Source organism: Pseudoliparis swirei, chromosome 9, assembly GCF_029220125.1.
Source record: "Pseudoliparis swirei isolate HS2019 ecotype Mariana Trench chromosome 9, NWPU_hadal_v1, whole genome shotgun sequence".
NCBI lineage: Eukaryota > Metazoa > Chordata > Actinopteri > Perciformes > Liparidae > Pseudoliparis > Pseudoliparis swirei.
The window spans coordinates 21,228,647-21,251,646 of record NC_079396.1 but is presented as its reverse complement, the minus strand read 5'-3'; the positions used below and the strand labels follow the sequence as shown (position 1 = coordinate 21,251,646).

Below are 23,000 nucleotides of genomic sequence, written 5' to 3'. Positions count from 1 at the left end.
CATTCAATGAATATGACAGAGTGTATGAATAGTTCATAGTAGGCATATTCCAGTGAGCACTGATATGGAACGCTCAGGTAAATGTAAACAGCTGTGACATTATGGCTGATTAAAGTACACCTCTTGAATCACTCTCAACCAATCAGAATGCTTGATTTCATCTACCCGTATTATAATGCTCAATAATTTGTGTATTTGACATACCGTACATCATGTCATAATCATTTATTGTTCATCTCAGAAAATCTATTAGCAACTGGCCAGAAACTACAGGTAAAGACTCCACTTTGAACTGTTCATGCCGGAAAGACAAGTGTTGTTATTGATTGTGTGTTTAAATTGAGTGTTTTTTTACAACATGTTGTTGAATGAAGCAAACACAGATGTAGACCTGGATTGATTAATGGCTGTAACTCTCACTTTATGTAAAACTATTGGTCATGTTTATTATTTGCTGTCGCCATAGTTGTATTCTAAAGACTGTAATTAAATTGAGTGCTATGAGGCTGGACCTGTTCATCTAACCTTAAGGTTCCTTGGACTTAATAAAGGAAATGTCAAACTGACTCAGCATTATGCTTTTCATTGTTTTATGTGAGGATGTATTTAGATGCAGTGCTCTACAGCAGAGTTTTTTGTTTGTTAATCAAACCTATTATAGCGAATGGATAAATGGAGGCAGAAAATGTTATCTTTAAGAAATGCACACATTCAGTGACACACATGAGCTCTCAAGCTGGACACCGGTTCACTCAATGCACAAGACCAGCCTTGGGCTGATATGACCCTCTGCCTGGCAACCTCCATCTATCCAAGGATAGATAAGTATATGGGTTGAAGATAAGCTCCTTTAATCCTTATGTTTTAAGGTTTAGCATGTTATGCGTTCTGAGATGCTCTTCTGAATACCTCTATTGTAATTAGTGGTAATAAGAGTTACCAGTCCGGTCTTTATCCTCTGACGTCGGTCATCAACAATGCATTTTTGCCCCGAGGCTACCGTAGCTGGATGTTGACATACACTTTTATTCTGTGCCAGAGTCCATCAGTGTACTATTTCAAAAATGGAACATCGTGCCCTACTTAATTGCCACACCTCGTCAGTTGCTTACCCATATAAAGCATCGCTGTGAGACACCTATCAGACACCTATCAGACATCAGTCCCAGTAGTGACAGTGTGCTTCTCTCACCATTCGTAAGTATACCTTTTAATTTGATCCTACAAACCACTTTTTCATTGATTTCTTTTTTATTGCTACATATATTTCAATCTCATAGAGGGATAATGCATGTGTGGGATGCTGAGTACCAGCTTATACTTCTGACTCTATAATGATACTTTTGACATTTGATAGCTGTATTGTACTTTTTTTTCCTTTCTCACTATATTTGACAATTTAAATATTTATCTTGGTGAGAATGGAGAATATCCCTTAAGTATTTTGGTGGTGGTTTACTACATCAGTGGCTGTTGCTTACATCATTTATGGAAAAATACACCACTTGTGTGAAATATGTCAAGAATATTTTGTTTCAATACTTTAATTAAACCTTTGCGTTGTACTGGAACAAACACAGAATATGAAACTGACCCTCTTTATCAACACAATATAGCATTTTTTTTATTAATCTGTGTGGTTTGTTTTTATAAATAATAGTTCAGGCTGAGGATTTTTATTATTAATAATTCTCTTCATATTTCTTCCGCTGCATTTTAATCAAATGCTTCTCTTTCTTCTTTCCCAAATAGTGACACGATGTGCAAGCTCACTCTAACTGCAGGTAAGGCACGCCGATCAAGTAAATGTGTTTTAAAGGGTCAAAACAAATGTGCTAACTTACCTCCAATGATATCTTCCCAAGTAAACTTCTAACTCATACTGACGGCAGACTTGTCCATGTCTGTGATTAGTCAGATGCTGCAAACACTGCCCCTTTTTATGTGAACACACTCATAACCAGATTAAGGAACCCTGGGTTGATTTACAGAGTTGATCACCACCTTAATGGGATTGCGGTTGTTAGGGTTAGTTTAACCAGATAACCAAAACATAGCCTGGGTATGTTGAACTCACTTTGGGGTATAGTCCCCTATTAATATGAGTTTGAACCCGATACTAACCAGTCTGTCACTTTGAAGGTCTCTGCGTGATCATCGCCAGCTTGGGTAAGTTTAGAACATGAATAATTCATAATTAAGTCTTACTATTCAATAAATGATGTCCTTAACTCAACGATTGTTGGAAAACCAGCAAGAGATGGATTCAATGCCATTATCTTGAATGTAACCCCCTTTTATTACATGTATACATGTGTGTTATGCAGAGTGAAAATATGTGCTCTTTCAGAAAGCTATTAACACATAACTGACTATAATTATTGTAGGGTTACCTGGCCTTGCGACAGGAGCTCCTGCAAACCCCTGTCAAGGGAAAGCAGATGGGAACTACGCTAAGCCTGATGACGACAATTCTTTTTACCAATGTGTAGCTGGAAAAACCTACGTCCAAACATGCCAAGCAGGTTTGGTGTATAGTGTATCCAAAGATGCCTGTGACTATCCTGATAAATCTGGCATTCCAGTACAAGGATTCTGTAGTGGTAAAGCGGATGGGAACTACGCTAAGCCTGATGACGACAATTCTTTTTACCAATGTGTAGCTGGAAAAACCTACGTCCAAACATGCCAACCAGGTTTGGTGTATAGTGTATCCAAAGATGCCTGTGACTATCCTGCTTCACCCAAGTAGTACACCTAAAGGATACTGTCACGGTAGAAAAGATGGGAACTACTGCAACCCTGATGACCGACATTGTTATTACAGCTGTGTAGGTAGAACAGCCTACATCCCAAAATTCCCAGACAATTTGGTGCATAAAAGATTCAGTAGTCGCTACATCCCACATCCACTACGACAAAAACAACAACCTCCACTACAGATTCTACAACTCCCAAAAGCAAATCAACTTATTTAGACAGTCACATTCTGTTAAATGTCCAACTTCCTGTGATTCTTCATTGTGGCTTGAAATGAAAAGTTATATAATAGTTGTTTCTGCTCATTTATCTGACATGCCTTACTTAACTTCATGATTGTTGTTAATAAATTAGGCCTATGTGATTGTTGTTATATTTAATCGTAAGGGTGTGTTCTCTATGTTTTTTTGGTTTAGCATTTAGTGAATGGCTTTGTTTTACATTATGACAGATATGTTGCATATTCTGTCATTGTTGGTGTATTTAATCATATGGGTGTGTTTCCTGTATAATGGACAATAAAATAGCACAAATATACCAGACTTATAATGGCACATTTTTTGAGGGTTTTGATCTTCATTTGGTTGTTCTGTATTGGCTGCGCTATAATATTACGGTGTAAAAATAGTGAAACAATGAATCAATAAAATATCACAATTATAACTGACTTATTATTGCACATTTTTTGATGGTTTTGAACTATGTTTGGTTCTGTATTGGCCGCTCTTTGCATATCTGCTCTTGAAAAAAACGAAAAAAACCAATATTGACCTTTTTTGAACCAATGTCATGATTATGTCACAGAGATTCTCCTCAGGACGCATGACTAAGCCTAAGCCCAACAAGGAAAAATAAAAGCCGAAAATGTGTTCGAAGTTTAAGTAAAAAGCTATTTTCTTTCAATATGGCAGAAAGCAATTACACATTAAATCCTATAATTTAAAGAAAGAAAAACTAATATCCCATGCGATAGAGCTTCAGTGCTTCATCGTGCTGCAAACACGCTCCATTCTGTCTCCATAGTGAGTGTCACAGATGCTCAGGAAACTCTTACTATTGTTCAATACATGTACCAGTACTTGCTGCTCTGACTTTGTAACACAAGGTAATTGTAACAATAGTTAAGGCTGTATGGTATAAAACAGTTCACAGTAGGAGCACTTTTTCTTTTTAAGACCTTTCTAGAGCTCTCATGGTGACAGGTCGCCTGGTACTTTGTTTCATTTCTTACACAATAAATGTGTCAGAAAAGGTCTTTGTGCAAATTCTTTAGATTTTTTTAAGGAAAAATGTATCTTTCCTAATTTGGCACAAGATTCCTAATAGATGCTTAAAACACTGTATAATAACACACAAATAAAGAAAGTTTTCATCAGGTTTCTCTTGATAACATTTAAGATCAACTGTTGACATTACAAGAATGAAATTAAATCTATTCTTCTCAAACATTTGTTTTTTCCTGTAGCTTTCAGTGTCAATGTTACAGGCGGTAATATTGGTAAATGTCCAGGTGTTTTAGAGATTGTTTTTAGCTCCTTGAAGCAGTTCTTGTCCAGCTGAACACAAAACCCACTGTTATAATACACTGTTTCTGTTCCAGGCTGGCCTTTTGCCTGTTCTTTTCCCAGTGTCCTTCTTTTTATTTGTGGGGACAGCAGAATGGGCCATTGAGAATTAAATAATACTATTTGTATTATTTACAACATATCTACAAACAAAATAATTATCTACAAACAAAATTCCACTAAAAGTCCACTCAAACACTCTCTCCTGCTGGTCCCCTGCTCTGCTCACCTCCACCCCTCCCCCAGGGGAAATCGCGCCACTAGTTTGTACTATTACCGTTATGTACCGCATATCAACGTGAATATTCAGAATCCATTGGAATTACGCTCATAGCACAAACGGTCAAGGAGTTACGGTTTAATGTCGCATGGTTCAATGTTGCCCCTGAGTGTCTGGCGCAGGGTGCGAGCGCCAGCGTCAGACACTGCTCTAGAAGAGATCAAAGTTAGCTGGAGGAAAAACTATTTAAATGGGGGAAAACACAGATAACCTAAGTGTAGTAGGCTAGCTAGAGTAACCCATTAAATCTACCTTGCTGTGTTTTTGGGTGACACAATTGATATTATAAACATTTGAAATGATATACTCTGATGTTTGGCTCTAGCGAGCAACAGTATCAGCACAAGATTTTAGAGAGTTTGGAAGCAAGCGACGACAAGGTTAGTGGAAGAATATACATGTATATTAAAATGCATATCTTGGAAAGAGATGAGGCTTAATTGGATTATATTCTAAGTATGTGACATGTTACCTCACTCCTTAATCAATTAAGCGGAAAATACTACTACATTGTGAGGAAAGTGTCCTGAAAATTAATTGGGGACATCTGTGACTACATACAGACAATCAAGTATTCTTCCTGAATAAATCTATGGATTTTATAAAGTACAATTTTCACATCTGCAAATAGCCTATATTCCTAAATATTTTAGGGGCATTAAAAAAACATTTCTCTATGTTTCCAAACTATGACTACCCTCTGACTACTAACTTCTAACTCATAACTCTCACACACTCAGCAACGTTAATTCAATTCAATTCAGTTTTATTTGTATAGCGCATTTTCACAAATTACAGATTTGTCTCAGAGTGCTTTACAATCTGTACACATAGACATCCCAGTCCCAAAACCTCACATCGGATCAGGAAAAACTCCCAAACAACACTTCATGGGGAAAAAAGGGAAGAAACCTTCAGGAGAGCAACAGAGAAGGATTCCTCTCCAGGATGGACAGGTGCAATTGATGCTATGTGACCAGAAGGAATCATTACACACAAATTAAAACACAGTAACAACACAATCAATGAATATGACAGAGTGTATGAATAGTTGGTAGTAGTCATATTCCACGATCCAGACTTCGATGATCCATCAGGCAGATAGGATCTATGACGTCTCATAGGGTCCGATGACCCTATGAGACGTGAAGTCAAAAGGACTCCGGGGAGAAAGCAGAGTTAGTAATGTGCAATAGAGAGATGAAAATTCATCCACAAGGAGGGAGAAAGGAGGAGATAGGTGCTCAGTGTATCCTAAATGTCCCCCAGCAGCCTATAAGCCTAAGGGGCGTTACTCTCCCATGTAGTAACAACGTGTCATCCTCTCCATCTGCAGATACTCCACACCAACAACAGAGAGCGCCACAGAGCTGTGTGCCGTTGAGCCCGATGAGGTCGATAATAAAACCGTGATTATGAAAGGAGAAATGAAAAGTGACAAGCTGACTTCACTCCTAACATCTGATTTGTCCTCAAACTCCAGCTGGGGCTTGACGGGACCACAGACACCTTTTAGATAAGTACAGAACCGGTCGCTGGAGGTACGGAATACAACCCTGATCATTGGGGACTCGAACCTCTCCCCCATCCCGACATTTAGAAACCCACAGATACAGATAGAAAGTTATCCCGGTGTCACCTTCCATCACATCAACGCCATATATCCCACACTGCTTATCATCCCAAAAAACAAAGTGGAAAACTCAATATTGTCAGACGATACAACACAGATGAGGATTTTCCAAATAGAGAGAATAATGCGTGGCTCAGAGTGCATGTAACAGGCATGTAAGACAAATCATGTAATCCACCGCTAAGACTGGACTAACTTAAAGACTTGGTTATCTAACCTCTAACCTTAAGGTTCCTTAGACTTACTACAGTAAACGTTGCACTGACTGAGTGTTATGACCCAGAGCGTCAGGGGGGAAAAGCCCAACCTTATTGTTGTTCACCTCCCTTACCTGAGGGGGTTGCTGAGATATTTCTGTTCCTTGCCCTGTGCTTTTTCTTTCGTTGCAGGTAATTGGATGGCTACTTAGGAGGGAACCTGAGGGGGCCCTCTCTCTCCAGCTTCAAACCGGGGCTATGCGACACAATACAGATTTGTGGGTAGTGGGTTTAGAAAGGGTAGGGGTGAGGAGCCCTTTTTGTTTAACCCTGTTTCATCCTGTTTTCTGATAGGGGGAAAGGTAAGACATCTGTACTTTCTTTTGTGGTCGAGGGAAGTTGGATGCTTTGCAGGGATTGTTTTGTTTATTATTTTGGGCCAGACTTACCCGGAAGAATGTATGACTCAGAGTGCACATTAAACATCCATTGTTCATTATAAACTGCAGCATTGGTCCTAATTTGGGAGGTGGGGAGACCCCTCCGTACGTTATACTCAGGCTCCCCTAGGCCGGGCGTATGAGCATCAAGCTTTTCATTGTTTTATGTGAAGATGTATTTGGAGGCAGTGCTCGACAGATATTCAATTCGATTCAGTTTATTTTTCTAGCCCATTTTCACAAATTTGTCTCAGAGTGCTTTACAATCTGTACACATAGACATCCCTGTCCCAAAACCTCACATCGGATCAGAAAAAACTCCCAAACAACCCTTCACGGGGAAAAAAAGGGAAGAAACCTTCAGGAGAGCAACAGAGGAGGATCCCTCTCCAGGATGGACAGGTGTGATATATGTAATGTGTACAGAAGGACAGAATTAGAGTTAAAATACATTCAATGAATATGACAGAGTGTATGAATAGTTGGTAGTAGGCATATTCCACGATGGAGACCTCCACGATCCATCAGGCAGATGGAGGTAGAGAGGAGGAGTGGGAAAAGTCTCAACAGTGGGCGGAGTCTCAACAGGGCAGTGGCGTAGTTGGTAGCAGGCATATTCCACGATCCAGACCTAGTTGATCCATCAGGCAGATAGGATTTATGACGTCTCATTGGGTTCGATCGACCCTATGAGACGTGAAGTCAAAAGGACTCCGGGGAGAAAGCAGAGTTAGTAATGTGCAATAGAGAGATACAAATTCATCCATAAGGAGAGAGAAAAGAGGAGATAAGTGCTCAGTGTATCCTAAAACGTCCCCCAGCAGTCTATAAGCCTATAGCAGCATATCCAGGGGCTGGACCAGGGCAAACCCGATTCAGCCCTAACTACAGTATAAGCTCTGTCAAAGAGGAAAGTCTTGAGTCTACTCTTAAATGAGGTGACTGTGTCTGCCTCCCGGACTGAAGGTGGAAGCTGGTTCCATAAAAGAGGAGCTTGATAACTGAAGGCTATGGCTCCCATTCTACTTTTTAAGACTCTAGGACAGGGGTGCTAAATACGTCGATCGCGACCTACCAGTCGATCGTGGCGACCTACCAGTCGATCGCGGCGTAGTATGGTAGATCGCATGACATTAAAAAAAATTGGCCCGCCCCCCTGAAATTTTCTCTATAGCACGTCTTTGTTCTTTTATTAAACAGCTGTCTGTTGTTGATCGTATCTACACAACAGCATGTCATTTCTGTCTCTACGTGTCGAGTTAACACTTCTCGGCTCTCCGTCTCGCGCGCCGCAGAGTGCGCGCATCGGGACGGAGCAACAAAAAAAAAGTAATTTTCACCCCGCCCCATCTCGCGTGCTGAAAAAGTGTGAGCACCCCTGCTCTAGGAACTTTGAGAGCAGCTCTCTAGTGGGGCAATATGGTACTACAAGCTCCTTAAGATATGATGGAGCATCACCAATCAAGGCTTTGTAGGTTAAGAGAAGAGTTTTACAAGTGATTCTTGATTTTACAGGTAGTGCAGAGCAGCTAATGCAGGAGTACTGTGATCTCTTTTCTTAGTTTTTGTAAGTACACAAGCGGCAACATTCTGGATCAACTGGAGGAACTTAAGAGACGTATGAGAGCAGCCTGGTAATAACCTGTTGAAGTAACAAAGGATTGAACCAGTTTTCTGCATCGCTTTGAATTGGGTGTGCCTGACTTATTAATTGTTACGTCGGTGAATAATGGAGCTCTTGAGAAATATTTGTTTTACGTGGGAGTTAAAGGGCAAGTCGTGAACAAAGATAACATTGAGATTCTTCACAATTGTGTTGGATGCCAGGCTTGTCACGACGCTATTAGAGTGGACCCAATAGCACGACTCAGACAGGAGTAACAAAGATGACTGTCTTTGGTTGGAAACAGGCTGGGTCAAAACCGGGAGATCAGTCGAAGAAGAAAACAAGTCCAAAAAGGGGCAGGGCAGAGAATCAGAGGTCAGGGCAGGCAGGCAGGGTCAGAACAGGCAGGTCAGGAATAAACTCTAATAACGCTGGAGAACTTGGCACGAAAACACAAGACAATCTGGCAGAGGATAAGTGGAAGTGAGGGAGCTAAATAGTGAGGGACTAATGAGGGGATGCTCTGCAGGTGAGAAGGGCGTGAGGACCAGGTGAAGGGAATGAGGGACTAACGAGGGAGTGATCAGAGGCAGCTGAGGGGAGTTGGATTGACGAGATGGTGTGACAGGATGAAAACAACAATAACAAAAAGGAAGGCGTGGAGCTAAACTGTGACAAGGCTAATGCCATCTACAAAAACAACATCACGAGATAATTGATCTTGTCACATGGGAGCAGTCAATATGGCGCTCTGTTATTGAGGCAGCCGCACATTGACATGACTTCAAAACAGCCCAGCTGAAGGCTCAATGGAAGAGGAGTGAGATTAGGCTAGTATAGTATACATCCCACACTTCCAGAAAAAATGAGTCTGAACCCAATACTGCGATTATTGTGACCATCCAACAACACATCCCACTACCACCACCAGAACCACAATAATTCAAATTACCAGGACACATACTGGAAATCGCTGTCATGGACCAAACGGTGGGCAATACTGCAACACTGATGACCCACATTCTTTAAGGCTGTTCTGATGGAAAAGACTACGTCCATCTCTGCCATGAAATGTCAGCAATTGATTATCCAAAACATATTTACCACTACCAACACCACAAAAACCATGACTACTAAAACTACCAGGACACATACTGGTAACTTCTGTAATGTAGGCTGACCAGACGTCCTCTTTTCCCCAGACATGTCCTCTTTCTGAGACCTAAAAAATGCGTCCGGCAGGGATTCCAAAAACGTCCTGGATTTTGCTTCGTCGGATATTTGTGTTTCTCTGGGTCTTTCACAAACTAGTTATTACCCCTTACAAGTTTTGGAAATGGTATCTCGCTTACGTTCCACCTTCTTGCGCGAGCTCTGACTGTAGAGAGAACAGTCATTGGTCGACCGATCTCAGTGTTGCCAGATACACGATAATTATCCTCTAAATACGACCATTTTGAGCCTTTGGTACGATCCTTCACCATTTCCAATCTGGCAACACGGAGCACCTTGCCGCCTCCACTAGTTCATTGTTGTTTGTGCGGTGTTAGAAGTGGGACAAATAAATGCGAATTTTTCTGGGATTAGCAAGGGGATCCGTGGACCAGGCCGGGAAGAATCGAACGCGGAATGTTAGTAATAAAACAGATCAAAGGTGACCCCAGTTCAATTAGACAACAACAGGAAAGCAACCAGGCGTCCATCAGGCCGACGGGGAGAGTGGCTGTAAGATCAAATAAAAGTGTCGAGGCCATCGCTAGGACAATACGCAGAGGGCCAGGTGCGAAGAGAACAGGGGTCCTGAGGGGTCAGCGGAGGCGTTTACAACCGGCTCGACACGAGAGGTAAACATGGCCACTCTTGTGACATTCAAATGAAGACTTGTTTAATTATGTGTTCGGAGCCCGTAGCCCAACCATATGGGCCCAAAGGTGATGTTACGGCGGAGTGAATAAACACAAGCCTGGATTCATGTTTGTTAACCTGCCTGTAAGATCAATGTTCTTTGATATGATAATGTAATCTATGTCTCCCATATGTTCTGTATCCTGACCCCCGGTTAGAGTGTGTTTGATGTCACTGGCATCGGGAAGTCTCACCAAGTGTGAAAGGAGCTGTAAAGAGGGGACCTAAATGCCTGATCGATAAGATGAGACACTCGGGGACAGGTCACAGAGGTGACCCAGCTCATCTACACCAGCTAAAACAACGGCGCTCCTCTTTGATGTGGGCCAGGGTCCCCCCAGAACCTCTCAGGAAGAGGGGGGGGGGGGGATGACCCCCCATCAGCACCCTGGGGGGGGGACGGAGGTCCGGTAAAAGTAGGAAGGGCCAGAGGGTATAAAGGTGACGAAAAGAGAGAGTTTTTTGAGAGTTTTTTTTGAGAAAAAAAGGTTTTTTTCATGGGTTGTGGTTTACGTCAGGCGTCCGTGAAGAACTCACGGACGCCTGACGTACTTTGTCTATTTTTCTTATTTTCTTCTGAATAAGAAAAGAGAGTTTTTTTAGTTGTTGTGATTTTGCGTCAGGCTTCCGTGAGGGAACTCACTTGTAATTGTACTTTGTTTATTTCTTCTTTCTTTTTTTGAATAAAATACTTGCTGCCTTGCAGTCTTAAAAACTTTACATTCGGTTTGTGGACCTACTTTTTTGTGCGAGACCTATTTCTTCACCTGTCGACTCACCGAGGAGACCGAAGGCGGAGACCCGAGAGCGGACCCCGCAGCCCCCGAGGTGAGTCTGAGCGACATCTGCACGGCTACACCCACTGACCTCAGTTACTCAGGGCACATACTGATTCCTCACACACTTGTAACTGACATTTTGTACTGAAGAGAGATATCGCTGCAGCTGGTAGACCTCCGGCTCTCGGCCGAGCCGGGGTTGGTTCTGGGACCAAGAGAGTCACTCGTAACACTCAAGTCCTCGTCGCGGAGTTTGTCCTAAAAATAGAATATTAATAAGTGTCCCGCCAGCCGCTCTACGAGCCTGGTACCCTCGAGCGTGTTGGGCTGAGACCAGATAATTGAATACCCAGCGTTTCTCTCCGCGGAGATCGTTCCGACATCATCTCGGGGTGATGCGCGCCAAGCCGAGCAGCCACCACTGTCGAGGTGCACGCGCGTCGCTCATCAGGCCCGAACGGTCGCAGAATCATATAGAGGGAGTTACTGAACTCCGCCTCCCTCCCCCTTAACTCGGTCTTCGCCCTCGCTCGAGTTTCTCTTTCCCCCTCGAAGCGCAAGGCGAGGATACCGTGACCGGGGTGATCGTCAGAAGAGAGGTCGGGCATCGTGACCCGTGGACCCGCGCCCTCTCCAGTGCGACAGGTTAGCAGCGCGCGGTGAAGCGCTGCGCCTGGGCGTCGCCGACGTGGTTTTACGACAGTTTGCTACACGTCTGTCCTTAGAGCACGATTATCTCCCTCAATAAAGTAAACGGTGTGAGCCGACTCGCACCTCGAACCTTCCTCTCTCCTCTCCCGTCTTTCCTCTCCCGTCTCGTCCCCCCCCCACTCTCCTTTCCTCACCCGTTTCCCCTACACGAGAATAAGCGGCGTGACTTTTCTTTCCGTCTCCCACCCGAGGCGACCGAATCGGTTTACGTACGCGTCTCTCTTAACAGCGGCATGCTATAAACTACTACCAGCGCCGCCGCTCCCATAACGCTCACTACGCGCTGTGCGTAGGGCACCGAGTCCTGAGGGGGCACCACAAAATAGGCAACAACAAAAATCCTCAGTTATAATAATTATAATGTTGATATTATTTCAGTCTAGAAATATTAGGCACATTTTAGGCATGTATATCACAAAACAGGTGGAACAAGAGATGTTTAATCGCTCAGCCTACATCCAACGCTGCCAACTAATTTAGTATGCAAATACTGAAATTGCATTGACTATCTCACAACATCTACCACAACCAACCCCAAAACGATTGTGCCAAATAGCTCACACCCTTAGCTTTCGAGAACATTGGGTGTGAGGTGGGTGTGCCTTTGTCCTGGAATTTAAAATCAGTTTGTATTACATTCTGTTCATTAATTCTGAAAGGAAACTAGCCTTGTTCTGTGCATGTCTTACTTAAGCAATAAGGTGCCAGAGGCAGTACTTTGTCGTCAATAATGTCCGCTTCAACGGTGTTGTTGGGTCCCACGCGCAGCGGAGGGCCGGCAAACCCTTGGCAAGAGGGGCAAAGCAAGAGGGCCAAGGCAAGAGGGGCAAGAGGGGCAAAGGTCATGGCCATCCTCGAGCTGGAGAGGAGTCATGCAGGTCCTACAGTCAACAGGGCTAAATTTAGCCATGGCTCTGGAGGGACCCTGAACGGGTCGAAGACAGTCCGTCGAGTGAGGGTAGAGCGCGGACGCTGGCCTCACCAGCATGGTAGCTGTAGTGGCTGGGGGTCGCAGCAGTAGCACTCCGCTACTGTGGCCCAGGTCCTGAGGAGCAGGACGGAGACAGCCCGTCTAGTGAGGGTATCAGCCACCACTGGCCTCACTAGTATGGTAGCTGTGGCTGCTGGGGGTCGCAGCAGTAGCACTCTGCTACTGTGGCCCAGGTCCTGAGGGGCAGGACGGAGACAGCCCATCTAGTGAGGATTGAGCCACCGTTGGCCTCACTAGTACGGTAGCTGTGGCTGCTGGGGGTCGCAGCAGTAGCACTCCGCTACTGTGACCCAGGTCCTGTAGGACCGGAGGCAGCTGTCGGAATTAGCGTGGCTTCCGTTAGCCCGAGTTAGCAATCTGCTAACTTTGCCTGGCGGCGATGCCACCAAGGTCAGCGCGCACCCTATCCGAGTAGCTACAGAGAGCTGGTCACGCCCGCGTCGCAGCCTGCGACGCCGAGCGGAGATACTCCCGTTCGCACACAGTTAGCAACACCGAGCGCGCTCTGCTATTGTGAAAAACTGCAACCATTGATAACAATTGGAACGCTCTCACCCGATTGACGCTTCGCGATGGAGGTCCTGGTGAGGAACGAAGGTAGACCTGCTGCGTTCTCCGGCCCGACTCGATAGTCAGCAGTAAGAAAACGCGTCGTCTTCCCCCTCCGAGGGGAAGCTTGTCGCAGCCTCTGGAGGGCGAGGGATCGCAACTCCGACCAGTTGGTCGCAAGGCTCCACGCGACGAGCTTTAGATAAACCTCTGTACAACTTCAGCTTTTAGCTGATGCTAACTTAGAGATTCCGTTAGCCTGCGTTTGCGAGAAGATGAAAAAGGACTGATCTCGGGATGACACCGGAACTTATACCCAGTGGGCGGGTCATCCGAGGTCACATGTGACTTTGTTGTCATTAAGACTCGACCTGCTTATGCTCGAGACGGAATAAATCCAGTGCTAAGCACCGCCTCTGGCAGTCAGAAAGGATGAAATAGAACACGGCTATGTAAGAAAACCCATTTTCAGGCGTTCATGAATCAGGCAGAGATCTTTTCTGACGTCGATCTTCCGCAGTCAGGAAGAAAACATTTCAGAAGACACTTCAGAAAAGGATCGAGAATGAGGAACAAATTGTTTCTGAATTTATTTTCATTTCATTTTGGAGAGCGACAGGGAACGTCTCCAAGATCGACCGGTCTATCGCGATCGACGGGTTGGCGACCACTGCTGTAAGGCAAGAAGGCACAAGGACTCCGGGAAAGAAGTAGTTCGTAATGTGCAATGAAGAGACGTGAATTCGTCCATTAGGGAAAAAAATGAAAAGAGGAGAGAGGAGCTTAGTGTATCCTAAGATGTCCCCCAGCAGGCTATAGGCCTATAGCAGCATAGGGGCTGGACAACGGCAAACCTGAGACAGCCCTAACTATAAGGGCATAGTTAGAGGCTTCCCTTGAAGATTGTAAAAACAGCTGTTTCCAGGCGGAACACTGGAAGTGGGAAAAGCAGAAGTTGGGGCAGTGGTGTATAAATTACCAAAAAGCAATACTTCAGTCAAAGTAAAGATACCTTATGTGAAATTGACTCCAGTAAAAGTCACTTATGAGAACACTACTTGAGTTAAAGTATGAAAGATATCTCAAAAAATGTCTTACGTACAGTCAAAGTACTTTGTTACTATACACCCTACATACCATACACCACTGAGTATGGGAAATATCTCACCATGAGACTAATTATCGTTAGCAGAAGCATCGCCCCATGAAGCGGTTAGCCAGTAGCATGCTGTGTTGTTGAAAGGTATTGCACGTTGCCGTACTAACCAATTGAGATGCCTTAAGCCCAGTGGCTGAAAGAGCATTTAACTCGCCAAAACCGTTGCTCTGGGTGATAATGTCCTTCTGCATGGACAAGACCAAAAGTAACTATTTAGCAGAGTAGCTACTTATAGCCAGTGAAATCCTGGACAGGCCTCGATTGGGGGCCATAAATGTTGTTGATCATCTTTATCATTAAATACTTTATTATACATCATTGGATTCAGGACTTTCTCTCCACCCGAGTCGGATATTTACATAACTGAAGGCTCTGGCTCCAATCCTACTTTTTAGGACTCTATGAACCACCAGTAGCCCCGCATTTCGTGAGCGCAGCGCTCCAGTGGGGCAATATGGTACTGCAAGCTCTCTGAGATATGATGGTAAATCACTAATTATGGCTTTGTCGTTGAGGAGAAGAAATCTAAATGTGATTCTTGATTTTACAGGTAGTGCAGAGCAGCTAATACAGGAGGACTGTGATCTCTTTTCTTGGTTTTTGTGAGTACACGAGCTGCAACATTCTGGATCAACTGAAGGAACTTAAGAGACGTATTAGAGCAGCCTGGTAATAACACATTGCAGTAATCTATTGTTGAAGTAACAAAGGCTTGAACCAGTTTTTCTGCATCGCTTTAAATTGGGTGTGCCTGATTTATTAAACGTTGGGTCAGTGTACAATGCAGCTATTGAAAACTATTTGTTTTACGTGGGAGTTAAAGGGCAAGTCGGGAACAAAGATAACATTGACATTCTTCACAATTGTGTTGGATGCCAGACTAATGCCATCTACAAAAACCACATCACGAGATAATTGATCTTGTCACATGGGAGCAGTCAATATGGCGCTCTGTTATTGAGGCAGCCGCACCTTGACATGACTTCAAAGAAGCCTAGCTGAAGGCTCAATGGAAGAGGAGTGAGATTAGGCTAGTATAGCATACATCCTACGCTTTCAGACAAAATTAGTCTGAACCCAATACTGCGATTATTGTGACCATCCAACAATACATCCCACTACCACCACCAGAACCACAATAATTCAAATTACCAGGACACATACTGGAAATCGCTGTCATGGACCAAACGGTGGGCAATACTGCAACACTGATGACCCACATTCTTTAAGGCTGTTCTGATGGAAAAGACTACGTCCATCTCTGCCATGAAATGTCAGCAATTGATTATCCAAAACATATTTACCACTACCAACACCACAAAAACCATGACTACTAAAACTACCAGGACACATACTGGTAACTTCTGTAATGGGCAGAGCAAAGGGCAATACAACACTGATGACAAGCATTTTCATACAGTTGAGCTGATGAAAGAGCTCGCCTACATCCAACACTGAAAACAAATTTGGTATGCAAATACTGAAATTGCATTGACTATCTCACAACTTCTACCACAACCAACCCCAAAATGACTGCCAGATAGCTCACACGCTTGGATTTCGAGAAAATTGGGTGTGAGGTGGGTCTGCTTTTGTCCTGGAATTTATAATCAGTTTGTATTACATTCTGTTCATTAATTCTAAAAGGCAACTAGCCTTGTTCTGTGCATGTCTTACTTAAGCAATAAGGTGCCAGAGGCAGTACTTTGTCATCAATAATGTCCGCTTCAACGGTGTTGTTAGGTCCCACGCGCAGCGGAGGGCCGGCAAACCCTTGAAAAGGACATTATTGACGATACAGTACTGCCTCAAGTACCTTATTGCTTTCATAATACGGTTTTGTGCGACATTATGAATTGTAAGTAAATAGTAAGCTGCCTTTTAGCACAAAATAGTTGTCGCCACCAAACGTTGTGTATCGCATTTCAGTAGCCGAGAGAAAATGTTTTGTCTGTTGCATAGCAACAGTCCGAATCTGTAAATATCTTTCCAACTTTACCGAACTTTGTTTTGTCGTGTCCCTGACGTCTAGAGGTTTTTACAACGCCAACAATAACATTGTCTGCGGACGTGAACGCGCTTCATCAAACACCAGCACCGACTCAACGTTCGGACGTAACTGCTGACCCCCTTGTCGTCTCCCTTTACATTGCGCACAGTGCCATAGAAATCACCCCGCAGTATTTCAATAAAACCTTCTATGGTTATGGTCTTCGGGTCTAGTTACTGGTTTCTCTTCGCACCAGTTGGTGAAGCAGTTCATTGCCCACTTCGTTTGTCTGACAGTGTTTTTTCCGTTGCGCAACATTTCATAGGTCTCACTTTCTTTCTTCTCTATGGTAGCACGACGTGCACCTGAAGTATCCTCTTCTGCTAACTACTCATCTAAAGTCATTCCCCCCAAAATATAAAAGTGCGCATGAAACATGTTTGTAACTGTCACGCTGAACTGACAACTAACGCTCGCACAAAATCTACCGTGATTGTTATTTTGAGTGAGCACTGATATGGAATGCTCAGGGAAATGTAAACAGCTGTGACATTATGGCTGATTAAAGTACACCTCTTGAATCACTCTCAACCAATCAGAATGCTTGATTTCATCTACCCGTATTAAAATGCGCAATAATTTGTGTATTTGACATACCGTACGTCATGTCATAATCATTTTTTGTTTTGTTTATCTCAGAAAATCTATTAGCAACTGGCCAGAAACTACAGGTAAAGACTCCACTTTGAACTGTTCATGCCGGAAAGACAAGTGTTGTTATTGATTGTGTGTTTAAATGGAGTGTTTTTTTACTACATGTTATTGAATGAAGCAAACACAGATGTAGACCTGGATTGATTAATGGCTGTAACTCTCACTTTATGTAAAACTATTGGTCATGTTCAGGCACGTGCACAGACATTTTGGGGGGCAGGTGCTCAAACCAAAAAAAAAGGGCACCCAATGCCAAAAAAGAATTCTGACAGAGTTGAAGCATCAGCAGCAATGAACTGATGAAGCTGTCCTCGACCTGCGTCTCCTCTGGGCAGCATCAGACAGCTACCTTACGTTTTCTTCATGAATAAAGATGAATTATTATATAGCAACAACAGTACAAGCGTTCTGATTGGCTAATGGGTCGTCATGCCAGCCACGTATCGCCCTCCTCGCTGGTCTGATACGGATCCGTATTGCCCTCTTACGTCATTTTCAAAATGAGCGATATTGATAGACATCAACAGCCAAGAGCAGTGGTCCTCAAACTAAGGCCCGCGGGCCGTATACGGCCACCTCCGCATTTAGCCCGGACCTCTGAACAAGAGAGGCCATATGATTTGTTTTCAGTCTGGCCACGCAAATCCTAGACTAGCCCGTTAAATAGAACGGAATAAGAATTCTCTCTCTCTCTTTTCTCTCTCCTCTCTCTCTCCTCTCTCCCTCTCTCTCTTTTCTCTCTCCTCTCTCTCTTCTCTCTCTCTCTTCTCTCTCTCTCTTCTCTCTCTCTTCTCTCTCCTCTCTCTTCCTCTCTCTATTCTCTAAACATAACTAACATCAGTAAACAGCTGGACGAGGCTTTGAAATCACGGATTTCGTGAGTTTTTGTTTATTTATTTTTTTAGGAAACGTCAGACCAGTTGTGACATCATGTTTTCAGCAGCGTAATATTGTGGTTGATTTATCACAAAACAACGTCAGGGGACAAACACCGTCATGACCTGTGTGTCTGGTGCTGCGGGTCAGAGGAGAAGGAGGTGCACCCGTTTGGTGGCGCGAGGAGACCTGTGCGGAGGAGGGAGGAACGCGGCGGGGGGAGGGCTCGTGAGCGCCGCGGAGCATGTCGGGGCGAAATACTCACAAGAACTCAAATAAATGCCCCGTCGGATATTAAAACACATTTGAGGGGACTTGATGACAGAAAGAGTAACTTTTATTGTGCTTCTCTCACCATTCGTAAGTATACCTTTAAATGTGATCCTACAAACCACTTTTTCATTGATTTCTTTTTTATTGCTACATATATTTCAATCTCATAGAGCACTGAAAAAAGTGAAACAACTGTGTCATTCATGTAAAGTGCATTTTTTATTTGGTCTCATCTAAAATCATGGTTTCCGGTTTAAACAAGTTGTTTTCACTTTCCCTTAAAGCAAATAGAACTCCCCATAGACTAAATTAAAAGCAATATTTTAGGTAAAAGTCATATTTTCACTTTAGACCAGAGGTTTACATGTCACGTGACTACCACGTGACCATATGAAGTCGCATCTCGTCTGTGTTCTGATGTCGGCCATTACCTCGCTTCGCCTGAAGTGAAAACCCTCAAGGCAACTCAAAAACAAGGTAATAATTCTAAATTGTGTTGTTTTAAAGGGAACATGTGTTTTCCATGTATATTCATTGTTAATGGCAGAATGTACAACTGTCTATATGTTGTGCGTGTTCGCTAGAGTAACGTAATGTTGGCTGATGTACCGTAACATTAGCTGACGTAAGTTAACGTTAGCCAACGCTAGCTCGCTCGTTATGAAAATCATAGTTTAGGAGCTGTTTGCCTGCTACTGGGCATCCACAGCCCACATGGTTACAGAGCCACAGCAATCGCTATGCTCTCCTGTGTTCTCCAAGCATATTGATTGTTAGTGGCAGAATGTACAACTGTTTATATTTCGCACGTGTTCGCTAACGGTACCGTTAGCGAACACGCGCTAACGGTACCTTTTAGCGAACGTACCGTGAGCTTTTATAGGGAACATGTGTTTGCCATGCATAGGTATTGTTAGTGGCGTAATGGACAACTGTCTATATATTTCGCACGTGTTCGCTAACGTAACGTAATGTTGGCTAACGTTACGTTAGCTAACGCTAGCTCGCTAGTAACCACATGGCTTCTGTTCAGGAGGTAACTACTTTCGCAACGTGGGGACAACTTAATTTCTTTCCAATACCACACATTATACACTCAAATGAAGCTTGGAGCCTGTGGTTTTTAGTTAATAATTAAAATATGTATGTCAGTATGTCTAAAGCCTAATTAATACATGTGTCCAGGGTTTTTCTGGGTCCCCCGTCAACACTTCTCGGGGCTCGCGTGCCGGCATCGAAGCTCTGCCGTGATGCGCGCACACGGGTCTCACTAGCCCCCCCCCCCCCCCGCCCCCCGGCTCGCACGCGCCAGAGCTCCGATGCCGGCGCGCGCCTCGCTCAGCCGTGATGCACACACACAGGTCATAGGCGTTCGGGAAAACGGCTTAGGCGCGCGCCCAAATTTTCTCTATGCAGGAAAAACCCTGGTGTCTGTAGTGACAATTATGGATCGTGCCAACTGTCACAAAAGTTATTTCTCTTTCCTTTGTGTTTACAGGTCTACTGCTGTGTCCCGTAACAGTCCGAAATTGTAAGAAGAATAAGAATATACACTTTTATTAATCCCCAAGGGGAAATTAGTTCTCTGCATTTAACCCATCCTTAGTTATTAAGGAGCAGTGGGCTGCGGTGAAGCGCCCGGGAAGCAACTGGGGGTTCAGTGCCTTGCTCAAGGACACTTCGACTTGCAACTAATGGGGAGAGCGGGGATCGAACCCACAACCCTGCGGTTGCAGGACGGCCCTCTTACCCCACTGAGCTAAAGCCGCCCAACCATATTGCTGAATTCTGTAAGTCCCAATATGACAACTGTGAACATGTTCATGTATTTTTAAATGGGAACGATAAACCCAAAATATAATTGCAGCACTTCAGAGAATACCTTGAATTTACCACAAATGTATACTTACGAATGTAGTCTGTAATTTCAAACAAATTGTAATGTAGTGGACATTACATTGTAATGGCAGGTTCATTTTACATTTCTATTTTTGCAATATTTATTTATTATCATATTTGTACAATTTTAATCACAAATAACTTGCAGTCAAAACAAATATCAAGAAGTTACCCACCCAATGTAATGTGAATAGATTTCACCAAACAATAAACAAATACATTAAATGTTAAGTCATTTACTATAGTTGTATATATCCTTAAAACAATATTTAAAATACTAAAGTTAAAAGATGATCATTGCATGACTGAATTGTAGATAATCATGCAATACAGGAAATCACTGTTTCTTTTTGTTTCAAACTGTAGAAACCGTTTTGCCTTTTCCATCTTTTGAATTATTGAACAGTATGTGAAGATGTTCAGGATGGTGTGATCAGACTAATAACAATAACTCTAGTCAAACTACATAGTTGGTGGACAGCGCCTCATCTCGCTGAATAGATACATTCATGCAGAAGGTTGTATATTAATGAATTTGTGAATATGAATTGGATGTTATGGCCAATGTTATGACACTAATATTACTGTTTTTATTCTTTTTTTTAATAGATCCCTTTGGATGGGCTGACATGGCAGGGAAAAGGCCAGCCAAGTTGCTAGTTATCCTGAATTCTGATGACACCAGGAAGCTCATTCTGCCTGATGGAATTCCAGAGACAATGGAGCAGCTATTGAATGAAGTCAGGAAACAGTGTGAGTTAAATGGAACGTTTAGACTGCAGTACAAAGACAGAGACTTTGGAGATGCACTCGTGAACTTGACATCTACTGCAGAACTTGAGGATTTGACAACTGTCAAGGTCATCCCAATAACTGATGATTGCAGCGAAGGATTTGATATCACTGCCTCTAATGAGTCGATGTGTACCCAATCAGATGACACAGAGCTCCTGTCCTCACCCTCCAGCACCGTCTCTACAAGAACTCAGTTGTGGCCAAGAGTGTTTCCAATACCAACATTCTCTTTCGAAACTGAATTACAGTTAGAAACAGGAAATGCAGTGCATAGGTCAAACATGACAAGATTGTCAATGAGTTTTAAATTAAAGTCAGATATCCTGGAAAAAGTAGCTGAAGAGATGTTTAAGTACAAAGCCGACCTCAGACAAATTGGAAAATGAGAGACTGTCACTTTTAAGTGAGGTGAAGAAGAGAAACAATCGTACAGTGATAAAGTCGAAAATGGACAAGACTTTTTCAGTGCGAAGACAAGAAATTGTGGAAAAGGAATTGGGAGTGGAAGAGTTGAAAGAGAGATGGCCTGCATTGTTCTCAGTGGATGAGGTATGTGACTTTTTCTATAAGTCAGTGGTGGCTTGTAAAGTAAACAATATTTTCTTATATTATAAGAAACCTACTAAAAAACTCACAACACATCTGCAATGCATCACGTAATGTTTTATACCATTTGCATGTTTTTCTTTTTTTTAAAGATCAATGCTGAATTTACAAGAATTACAACTGTGCCACTTCAACCGCGCTTCCTCGCTGCCTTGGACAAGCACTACGGCAGACTGATGGAGATCATCAAAAAAAAGGAGGAGTTATCGGAGAGAAAACCCGGAACATACTGAAAGTTATTGATCACGTATGTACTTGCATTGTTTACGACTTTGGAGTCGGAGATTACCTGTTGACCGATGCACTACCTTAATCGTTTTAGTTTCAAAGGTCTTTTAAATGGTTTGCTCAAAGTGTGTGTACATTAGGGTCTTGCAAAAAGTGCAATATTGCTATTGACCATCCGACCGCATATCAAGTGAGTGTGGCACATTTCATTTTAAATTTTTTTTTCATTATCGAGAGTTGGAAAAAAAATCAAAGTCTGAATCTCATTTCCCTTCTGTGTTCTGCATTTAACAATAATTAGGTATTTAATTACTATTAAAACGGTCATCTTTGTCATTTAAAAGCCAACAATGTACCTAATACAAGTACCTAAAATAGTTTATTTACATAGCACTTAAATCTGGATCTTCTGAGTAATATCAAATAAAAACAATAATTCTGCATTTTCACTATTGAGTCGATAATCAGGGGAAATTCCTTCATCGCAACAGCCCTAAATCACTATTACTGTAACTCCAAGTGCCCATTTTATGCATTGTATAGTGTTGCGTCTACAGTGAATTGTTCAAATTGGACAGCATCATTTTGCATTTTTATAATTTTGTGTGTTTGTGCTTTCACCTAGAGCCTTGAGGTGAATCTAAAAAGAGTGTGTCTGCTTAAGTGCCTGATTGTATACCTTGGGGAAGATGGGGACAACCTTATCAAGGACTATCTGGGAAGTAGTTTTGCTTTAATTACATACGCTTCAAACAAAAGAAAACATTAAATTAGGGCTGGGCGGTATACCGGTTTTAATTTCCCGTATGATATGAATTTTTCATAGCTGTAACAACTGCTGTCGCTCTTAACAAGCAGCAAAATATATTGTTCACCGCCGAGGACACAGCGGTCGGAGCTGTGGTACATCAGAAACTGGTTTCATCAGAATAACTTTTTTAATAAGTGTTTTGTCTTTTATCAGGTTGTTCAGAAGGATGAAGCTTGGTCCCAGCTTCAGAAGTGCAAAATGGCAGTGTTTGTCTTCAGGGAGGAGGAGGATTG

The 23,000-nt window shown here is 43.0% G+C and overlaps 1 protein-coding gene and 1 long non-coding RNA gene across 2 annotated transcripts; both read left to right on the top strand.

Annotated features, from left to right (window-relative positions):
• Positions 1-1,159: 1,159 nt before the first annotated feature.
• Positions 1,160-3,427, top strand: LOC130199766 (acidic mammalian chitinase-like). The gene is made up of 4 exons (XM_056423510.1): positions 1,160-1,197; positions 1,753-1,784; positions 2,143-2,169; positions 2,388-3,427. The coding sequence occupies exons 2-4, from the start codon at positions 1,760-1,762 to the stop codon at positions 2,750-2,752; spliced, it is 417 nt and encodes a 138-aa protein (XP_056279485.1). The 5' UTR covers positions 1,160-1,197; positions 1,753-1,759; the 3' UTR covers positions 2,753-3,427.
• An 18,070-nt stretch (positions 3,428-21,497) lies between these two features.
• LOC130199345 (uncharacterized) lies at positions 21,498-22,653 on the top strand. The gene is made up of 3 exons (XR_008832809.1): positions 21,498-21,671; positions 21,821-21,975; positions 22,582-22,653. It is a non-coding gene; the product is annotated as an uncharacterized LOC130199345 (long non-coding RNA).
• Positions 22,654-23,000: the final 347 nt, after the last annotated feature.

What these genes read in the sequence shown, in the direction of transcription:
- LOC130199766 (XM_056423510.1), top strand. Translation starts at nt 1,760, where the DNA reads ATGTGCAAGCTCACTCTAACTGCAG. An exon ending in CAAGCTCACTCTAACTGCAG is followed by an intron (nt 1,785 to 2,142) that starts GTAAGGCACGCC and finishes GTCACTTTGAAG; the next exon opens with GTCTCTGCGTGATCATCGCC. An exon ending in CGTGATCATCGCCAGCTTGG is followed by an intron (nt 2,170 to 2,387) that starts GTAAGTTTAGAA and finishes TAATTATTGTAG; the next exon opens with GGTTACCTGGCCTTGCGACA.